The 9,994-nt window shown below is 38.6% G+C and overlaps 2 protein-coding genes across 2 annotated transcripts; both read left to right on the top strand.

Moving 5' to 3' along the window:
* Nucleotides 1-240: 240 nt before the first annotated feature.
* Nucleotides 241-1,173, top strand: LOC105003161 (olfactory receptor 51I2-like). The gene has a single exon (XM_010860151.1). It carries the CDS (start codon nt 241-243, stop codon nt 1,171-1,173), a length of 933 nt encoding a protein of 310 aa, XP_010858453.1.
* Nucleotides 1,174-6,259: 5,086 nt separating this feature from the next.
* Nucleotides 6,260-7,198, top strand: LOC105003154 (olfactory receptor 52A1-like). Its single transcript, XM_010860139.1, has one exon. It carries the CDS (start codon nt 6,260-6,262, stop codon nt 7,196-7,198), a length of 939 nt encoding a protein of 312 aa, XP_010858441.1.
* Nucleotides 7,199-9,994: the final 2,796 nt, after the last annotated feature.

The following is a 9,994-nucleotide window of genomic DNA, read 5'->3' as shown; positions in this document are numbered from 1 at the left end:
ATAAGCTTTCCATCTCTTTTGTAAGAAAATACCCTCAGTATGACTGTCAGGAGCTCAGGATTTGATGTATAATAACTAACAGCTTATTTTCCAGTGTCCATGTGCTTCTCAGTATCCTTGGATGAAGTCCCATCATGACATTTACAATAGTTCCATTGAGTTCACACCTGCAATATTCACTCTTGTTGGATCCCAGGGCTTGAAGCAGAGCACATCTGGATATCTATACCATTCTGCCTGATGTACACTATCATTTTCCTAGGAAATGGCATCATTCTTCACATCGTCCGGTTTGATCCTGCTTTGCACCAACCCGTGTACTTCTTTCTGGCCATGTTGGCCTTTGTGGAACTTGGTGTCTCTGTTTCCCTGCCCACTGTGTTGGGCATTTTCCTTTTTGGCATTAATAATATAAGTTTTGGTGGTTGTCTGCTACAGATATTTTCCATGTATTCTTATTCACTCTGTATGGAATCAGGCATCCTACTGGCCATGTCTGTAGACCACTTTGTGGCCATATACAGCCCACTGCAATATACCATCATTCTGACAATTCTCCGCATCAGCAGGATGGGTGTCACCATTGCCTTTCACAGTGTGGTGCTCGTGTTCCCACTGCTTCTTCTCCTGAAGCGTCTGCTCTTCTGCAGCCACAATACCCTCACACACTCTTACTGCCTCCACTCAGATCTGATCAAGTTGCCCTGTGGAGATACCCACCCCAATAGCATCTTGGGTCTCTTTGTCATTTCCTTTACATTTGGGCTAGACTCATTGCTGATAGTGATTTCTTGCATGCTGATTCTTCATACAGTACTGGGTATTGCTTCTGGGGCAGGACGGTGGAGGGCTCTGAACACCTGTGTGTCACACACCTCAGCTGTGCCTGTGTACTATGTGCCCATAATCATTCTTTCCCTGATACATCGCTTTGGGCACCATTTACCTCTATTCCTCCACACCGTCATGGCCAGTGTCTACCTTTTCTTCCCACCTGTGGCCAACCGCATTGTTTATAGCATCAAAACCAAGGAAGTTCTCAGGAGCATTGTTCGACACTGTCTAAAAAGAGGGGTGTGGTATCTCAGAGGATACTCTGAAAACACAGGAACTTGGATCAGAGCTATTGCCTGGATATTAGACTTTCAAATGGGAAAATTATATAGTGCATGATTTCTTGTGAGTGAACTATAAACTTTAGTAGATGAAGAGAAATAGCTCAACTCCTTCCTCCTGATAATAGAGAATACCATTACCCTGAAGTATACTACAGAAAGAAGTATGGCATCTGGGTATGTCTTTTTTTTTTCTGTGAGGACATCATTTTACTGTTGAATCCTTGAATATTTTATTCATTTGTTTTTCTCCCTGGAAATAGGTAGATAAGTACTAGGAATTTTGTTTGTTTGTTTCCTGGTACATGTAATTTAGTTACATGTTTTGTGAGTAAAAAGAATCAAGACACAAGAGTATGAATTGTACTATTTCATTTATATAAAGCTTTAGAATAAGTATAACACTTAATGTAAAGAAAATCAGAACAGTGGTTACTTCTGATGGATGTAGAGGTGAGAAAATGACTGGGGAAACATATGATGAAATCTCTGGGAAGATATATATGTTCTATTTTTATATAAGTTACATGCATGTACCCATTTGTCAAAATGGTATAGCTAAACTAAGCCTTGTGCACTTTAGTGTATGTCAAAATTACTTGTAAACCTCTAGACAATAATGATAAAAAGATAATAACAATAATAATTGGGTTGCACAGTGGGTGAAATTATGGAAAGGTATGAGAATGGTATATTGTTAATATAACAATGAAAACTTGTTGAAGCTGGTTGATGGGTAGATGAAAGTTCATTATAATAGTCTGTTTACTCTCTATGTTTGCAATTTTTATAATTTTTTTAAATATACTAATGGAGGATTCCTATCAAGATGGTGGAGTGGGAGAAAATAAAATTCACCTCTCTCCCACAAAGAAATCAAAAATATATCTACATGTGGAGCAATTCTTGCTGAAAATTAACTGCAGACTGGTAGAAAGACTCTTGTAGCTATTGAGGCTTTAAGAAAAATTGCATGGAAACATGGAAGTGGGTAATAAGAGAGGACACATGAAATGAAGTCAGGACCTGTGCCACTGTAAGGGACATGGAGGGGGATTAAATGGGCAGAAGCCCTCCCTGGGGAGTGAGTGGTTTGAGTCATATATTGGGCACTGCCAATTGCAGCCCTGAAGTCTGACACCAGGAGAAAGACAAGTCTCTTTGGCTGGCTGGAGGGCTGGTGGGACTAACAGGATGGCTGTGGGAAGCCTGGACTCTGCTCTTGAGGAGCAAGTGCACACATGCTTGCTTACTCCTGAAGCATGGCAGAGAGAGTGGATTTGTTCACCTGAATTATGTAGTAGCAGGGTGTGTGTCCTCAGCTACCTCTGACTCTTCGCCACTCCATGGGCTGCAGGCCGCCAGGATCCCCAGTCCATGGAGTCTTCCAGGCCAGAACACTGGAGTGGGTTGCCATTTCCTTCTAGAAGTCATAAATTTGAAAAAAGCTCCATACAGTATACTATACTATGTGATTTACATAGATTAAGATAATTTAATCTATAGAAAAAGATATGAAGCCACTGCTAGTTTTTCTTACATGGTGCAGCTACAAAAATGGAAACACGGACAACAAATATCCCTCATACCACAGAAATAGTAAGTGGCAGAATCCAGATTAAAAACTAGGCAACTCAAAAACACATTCTTTAACCAATCGTATAATGAGGAATATCATAAAATAATTAAATATCATTAAATTCAAGTCCAGTTTAAATAATGAAATATGGAGAATATCAGGAAATTATATAGACCATTTTCTCCTTTGATATTCATAAGAACACCATTTATTGACCTCTGTTTCCTCTAATTATGGTCATGTAATGATCATATCCAAATGATTCTTTAAGAGGATCATTATAAAATGAGTCTCTGCTTAACACCAGTCTACCTGACCAGAAAATAAGTCTAATTGGTTTTACTCTGCTGAAGACCAAGACTGCTGGATTGGTGTATGCTTGATAATGAATGCATATCTGTACTTTTGGTAAACAAATTAGAATTTATGATCCTTTAAAACATATCCGGTAGCCTAACCACCCCCAAAATCTAGATAGGTATAGACCTACGCATGAAGATATTTGCAAATATTACAGTAAAGTTGGAAATAACTTTTTTTTTAACCCATCTTGGAGTTAAATGACATGCCCAGGAATAGTTTATCATAGTATGAACTAAAATTTCAATATGAAATTTTGGCCCTATGAACCTGGACTGAGTGAGAACATCTCAGCTGGAGAAATTGTTATATGAGTTGGCATAATGAAGGTGCTAAATAAATTATCTCAAGTAGATAGGATTGCAAACATATTTGCATAGTTTGAGGCTGAAAAGGATCCAGGACAGAACTGTAGGGAGTATAAAATGGATGAGGGCGGAATAAGTGAAGGAGATGAAGAGGCACCAAGTACCAGTTATAAAGTGAAAAAGCACAAGGACATAAATTACAGCACAGGAAATATCATTCATATTTTATAAAACCTTTGGTGTATAATCTATAAGAATATCAACATGTCTACATTTAAGTGGACTTGAGGTTAATTTGCAGATGAGAACATCAGAAAGAAAGTCAACTAACTGAAAGAAAACTTGTATATATATAATTTTTTTTTGTTTTTAGCCTGTGAGAGAAAAGAGGGGAGTGAGAAGGTATCTTATCTGCAAGTTATAGAAATGATTTCAGGGAATATTACATGTGAATGAACCCAAGAGGAATTAATTAAAATCTGTTGGGTCCCTTGTGGTTACTCTAGTGGCTAATAAATCCCTGATTCCAAGTTCCCAACTCTGCTTTATCCAAACATTTATTAGGGGGTATTAAAATTGGTGGCTAGCAATTTTCCTCCCCAATTTGAACCAATAAATTTACGCTGTACCCAAGAATAACTCAGACTTTGCTCAGAGTTTTGTTGGGCAATGAGCACACAAACATCATCTCAGGCAGAAATGGAGAAGAAGAGTGTCTGTATCCAGAGTGAAAATAAAATATGAAGAAATATTCCAGTTTTTCACATGTTACATATGGCCCCAGCACCAAGTGGATTAGAACGCATGACACTGACTCTGTGCTGATGTAGAGGGGACAGATATAAGAGGCACTGCAGAACAGAACACGAGGGCATGAGACTGCAATCTCAGGTGGAAGAAAGAATGAGCAATGAGAAATCGTGGGTGAAGAACAAACAGTACTTCTCAGGTATCAGGCAAGAGCAGCAACAGCTTCCAAAAGTTATTGACAAGTAAGTCCTCCTTTTCCTAAGTTAACTTCCATAATATTCCATTATCAGCTTTTTCACAATAATCACTGCATCCCATCAGTCCTGAACTCACTTATGTACACCCGCCTGTCATCCCACTGTCCATACTATCATGTGATGCTCACATGACAGTTTTTTACCTTTGAAAAAGCCAGATACTATGTTTATACTTAAAGGAGTCCTATTCTCATTTTGATCATTTCTGAAGAAAAACTTTACCCTTATTAGAAAGGAGTCGGCCATCTATGGGTTGGAGAGTCACTGAACTAAGCATTGGGGATGCTGCTGCTGCTGCTGCTAAGTCACCTCAGTCGTGTCCGACTCTGTGTGACCCCATAGACGGCAGCCACCAGGCTCCCCAACCCCTGGGATTCTCCAGGCAAGAACACTGGAGTGGGTTGCCATTTCCTTCTCCAATGCATGAAAGTGAAAAGTGAAAGTGAAGTCGCTCAGTCGTGTCCGACTCTTAGCGACCCCATGGACTGCAGCCTATCAGGCTCCTCCATCCATGGGATTTTCCAGGCAAAGTACTGGAGTGGGGTGCCATTGCTTTCTCTGAAGCATTGGGGATAAAATTTGCCAAAATCAAAGTAGTTAATTCATTAAGTCTATTCCAGCTATTTGTCAGCAAATACATGGTGTCTGCCATAAAATGGCCCAACTGACATCATTCTTTCACTTGATGTTTAGCAACATAAATCATAGCTGTCATAGCATTTACTGGTATGTTTATTTACGTTAAGCATATGGTTAGATGATACCTTATGAGCTTGCTGACATAAAGTAACTAGCTTTACATTTGACTCTTTTTAAAAATCCTGTTCCTTCATCCTTTATTTTCTAATTAATATATTTTGCTTGAACTAAAAAAAAAAAAAAAAAGACTCCTCTTCCAAGTTATCCATACTGCATTAAGAGTTAATGAACCTAAAGTGGACAAATCTCATGCTTATGGGAGCTCTGACCAGGGTAAACCCAAGACATTAGCCTCAATTCGGCTATGTTACACATTTACTCATTTTCTCATATGTTGTAGTCAAGAATGAGCCCTCCTGTCCCAATCATTTCTGCTGCTGATTTTCTTGAGTCCCAGAGATTCCTCCTTCTGCACTAATGTGTATTATAGAACTTCAACTATTTTGAGCACACAACTAATTTTAATGATTTCAGCTGAAGAAATATAAGCAAAATATAACACAGCTTTATGAGAAATGTAGAAAGTAGCAAAGAACTTTGACCAGGATTGCCATAAATATGTGAATCTGAATGGTCTTTTCTAACTCTTTACATTCTTTTGAAAAATCATCCAGTCTTATACAGAAGAGATAATATAAATAGCTAAGTACATTATGCTCACTGATGTCAACTGTTTTTATCTCTATTTTTCTTTCACAAGGAGCCATTTAAAATAAAATACTAATCAGAGTCTGAGAATCTGTTCATGCAAACTGTTCCTGACTTAAAGACAATTGAGAATAATAGAGTGATTGAGCAGTAGCTAGAATGTACAGTATGGAGGGATTCATCAAACTGATTAAAATGCAATCTACATACAAAATGAACAAGTCTATTATTTTTTCTTTGTCCACAGGTCTGGAAAGAAAAAAACAAGTCAGCAATTTATTCCATTACCCATGTGATTTGGTTGGTGCTACTGAGGTTGGCTGGCCATGAACATAACGTCTTATTGTGGTATAGTGTTTGTGGATGGACTTCCTAAACAGTGATGTGGCTTGTGAATCTGTATTTTCCCTTCAGTTATATGAAGGAGATGGATGATATGATCTCAGAGTTCAGCTAAAATCAGAAAATATGAAGACTTGGCATAAAAACAGATAGTACAATAGCACAGACTAATTTGTTTGCATCTGGAAATGCAAAGACACTATGTCCATTTCCAACATCACAGTCTTCATGCCTTCTGTGTTCACGCTAATAGGGATCCCAGGCCTGGAGTCTGTGCAGTGCTGGATTGGGATTCCATTCTGTGCCATGTATCTCACTGCTGTAATTGGAAATGCCTTGCTTCTGATCATCATCAAATCGGAGCCCAGCCTCCATGAACCCATGTACATTTTCCTGGGCATGCTAGGAGTCACAGATATTGCTCTTAGCACCAGCATTGTGCCCAAAATGCTTGGAATCTTCTGGTTTCATATACCAGAGATATATTTTGACTCTTGCCTGCTTCAAATGTGGCTCATTCACACATTTGAAGGCTTTGAGTCAGGCTTCCTCCTGGCCATGGCCCTGGACCGCTATGTGGCCATCTGTTATCCACTGAGACATGCTTCCATCTTCACCCCCCAGCTAGTCACCCAAATAGCAGCTATGGTAACACTCAGGGCTACCATTTTTGTGACCCCCAGCCTAGTACTGATAAAATACCAGCTGCACTTTTTTCATACAAAAGTTATCTCCCACTGCTACTGTGAGCATATGGCCATTGTGAAACTGGCTGCAGAAGATGTCCGGGTCAACAAAATCTATGGTTTGTTTGTGGCTTTCACTGTTGCTGGGTTTGACCTCATATGCATCTCATTGTCCTATGTACAGATATTTACCACAGTTTTTCGTTTGCCCCAGAAGGAGGCTAGGTTGAAAGCATTCAATACTTGCATCGCTCACATCTGTGTCTTCCTCCAGTTCTACCTCCTTGCCTTCTTCTCTTTCTTTGCACATAGGTTTGGTTCTCACATCCCCCCTTACATCCACATCCTCTTTTCTAGCATTTACTTGCTGGTCCCTCCATTTCTCAATCCACTTGTCTATGGTGCAAAAACCAAGCAGATTCGCATTCATGTGGTAAAAATGTTCCCTTCTTAAAATTCACCATAGTTTATAGTTTTGTTGTTTCCTCTTTGTACCATCAGTTCAGTTCAGTCGCTCAGTCATGTCCGACTCTTTGTGACCCCATGAATTGCAACACGCCAGGCCTCACTGTCCATCACCAACTCCTGGAGTTCACTCAGACTCACATCCATCGAGTCAGTGATGCCATCCAGCCGTCTCATCCTCTGCCGTCCCCTTCTCCTCTTGCCCCCAATCCCTCCCAGAATCAGGGTATTTTCCAACGAGTCAACTCTTCGCATGAGGTGGCCAAAATATTGGAGTTTCAGCCTCAGCATCAGTCAGTCCAATGAACACTCAGGACTGATCTCCTTTAGGATGGACTGGTTGGATCTCCTTGCAGTCCAAGGGACTCTCAAGAGTCTTCTCCAACACCACAGCTCAAAAGCATCAATTCTTCAGCACTCAGCTTTCTTCACAGTCCAACTCTGACATCCGTACATGATTACTGGAAAAACCATAACCTTGCCTAGACAGACCTTTGTTGGCAAAGTAATGTCTCTGCTTTTTAATGTGCTATCTAGGTTGGTCATAACTTTCCTTCCAAGGAGTAAGCGTCTTTTAATTTCATGGCTACAATCACCATCTGCAGTGATTTTGGAGCCTCCAAAAATAAAATCTAACACTGTTTCCACTGTTTTCCCATCTGTGTAACTTCAAATAAAAATAAAACAAAAGCATGTAATTTGAGATGCTTAAGTTTTATCAAAAGTTGTCTTATGAAATCTGCCAGGGTGACAGCTAGTTCTCACATCTTCAGAGCCCATGAAAACTATCAATGAATAGGATTATGGATCCTATCAGGGTAGTGAGAATGAGAAGTGTAGAAAGTGCAAAATAATGAACAATATTTTACTTCCTTTTCTTTTTTTTTTTCCTTTTAGACTCTGGATGAGGTTCCTCCTCTAAGAAGTCTTCTCCAGATAATTCAAAAATTATGCATTTATCACAGAATTTAAATACACCCAAGTCTTAGTGTTCTGTAGTGTCTAGGTACTCAGTGAAAGCAAGTTGTCTACTCTTGTTTCTTGAAGATGTCGGTCATAAAAAATCAGAGAAAGTGTATCTTAACATGTTCTTTACCAAACACAAAATAAAAACAAATTTTATGGATATGATGAGATAATGATGTTTAAAATTTCAATGAATGTTCAGGGTTACTCAGGAGTGATGAAAAACATGAAAACTCAGGGGTTCTATTTTACATATCAATCATTTTTCTGAGCCCTCTAAGGTTATCTTTTAATTCACTGGATTATCCAACACCTACCATATGATAAGTATTATGCTAGAGAAGAGTGGCATAATGGTAAATTTACACTGTGCTTCAGTTTCGTGAATTTGTAATTGGTATTAATATTTTTATGGGTTTTGTTACTCAGGACTCCACAAGAGACAACATTTCTAGTAGGCCCTGGGTATTTTCTAGTAGGATTGACTTCAGATAGAGGAAGAGATCTGATGATGGTGATTTTTCAGCCATCAGTGGCAAGAATTGTCTCTTCTGTTACTTGGTGGAGGCTTTCAGGTAAGGTAGCAAAATACATTGACCCTTCTGGCTATTTGCAGTTCCTCAGCTAAATGTTCACTTTGAGAATAATAATATTTGGCATATCTCCTCCCTCTTCTTCTTCTTGATAGAGAACCATCCATAAGCTTCAGATCTTTTGTGTTGACTCTCTTGGCACGGTATGTACTCCAAGTGGGAAAGTTGTCCTGACATTCATATCATCCTGGTTTGATGGGAAAATCAGCCTCTTTTGGGATTTAGTGAGCAGGTCCATTTTGCTTTCATACTAAGCTATATCCTTACACTTAAAGACTATAAAGATACAGATGAAAAACAAATGCAGTCTTGCTAATTGTGACAACATGGCTGGACCCAGAGAATATTATGCTAGATGAAATGCAGTAAGAGAGAAAGATATCTGCTGTATAATTTCATTCATATGTGGAATCAAAAAAGCATCAGAAATGTACAAACAGAACAGAACAATAACAGACTCACTCATAGATACAGAGAATAAACTGGTGGTTGCCAGAGGAGATGGATTAGGGGGTTGGATGAAATAGATAAAGGGAATAATGAAATAGAAACATCCAGTTATAAATGAATAAAGTCATGGGATGTAATATAGAGTGTAAGGAATATAATCAGTAGCACTTTAATAATTTTATATGGGCACAGATGATTACTAGATTTATCATGGAGGTCATTTCACAATGCGTTTAAATATCAAATCACTAAATTGTACACCGTAGTGTTATATGTGAGTTATACATCAATAAAAATTCAGATAACATTTGGTCTTCCATCTCCATTTCTATGTATAATTTCTAAAATTGCCGAAAGACTATATTAGAATTCTCCAAAAAACAAAATATGAGGAGACATCAGGAAGGCACTAATTCTACACTCTCTTGTATATGAAATAAACACTAATATCAGCCTTAAAATGTTCATCCTATCATAGTAAAGAACCATAATGCAACTGTTCCAGAACAGTTTTTATGTCAGAGTAAGTGATATCATTTGACTTTTGACGCTTGATATTTTATGGTTTCAAATTTGCTGTTTTCAGCCAAATCCAGAGGCGAACAACTATCATTCATCTGCATACAGAAACATTATAATCAAACAATTTCTCACAATAAGAGCCTAGATGGACTTTGACAAGACTATTTGAGATGAACTCAGCCAGTCCATCTTGACTCCATTAACTCTGAAAACTTAAGTAAGTCACAAAACTATGATCTTCTGTGGAATCATTC

This window comes from Bison bison, unplaced genomic scaffold (genome assembly GCF_000754665.1).
Source record: "Bison bison bison isolate TAMUID 2011002044 unplaced genomic scaffold, Bison_UMD1.0 scf7180017857005, whole genome shotgun sequence".
NCBI lineage: Eukaryota > Metazoa > Chordata > Mammalia > Artiodactyla > Bovidae > Bison > Bison bison.
Note: the sequence above shows the minus strand (reverse complement) of the source record. Positions and strands in the feature narration are given on the sequence as shown.

Coding starts and splice junctions, on each gene's coding strand:
- LOC105003161 (XM_010860151.1), top strand. CDS start 241: ATGTACACTATCATTTTCCTAGGAAATGGCATCATTCTTCACATCGTC.
- LOC105003154 (XM_010860139.1), top strand. CDS start 6,260: ATGTCCATTTCCAACATCACAGTCTTCATGCCTTCTGTGTTCACGCTA.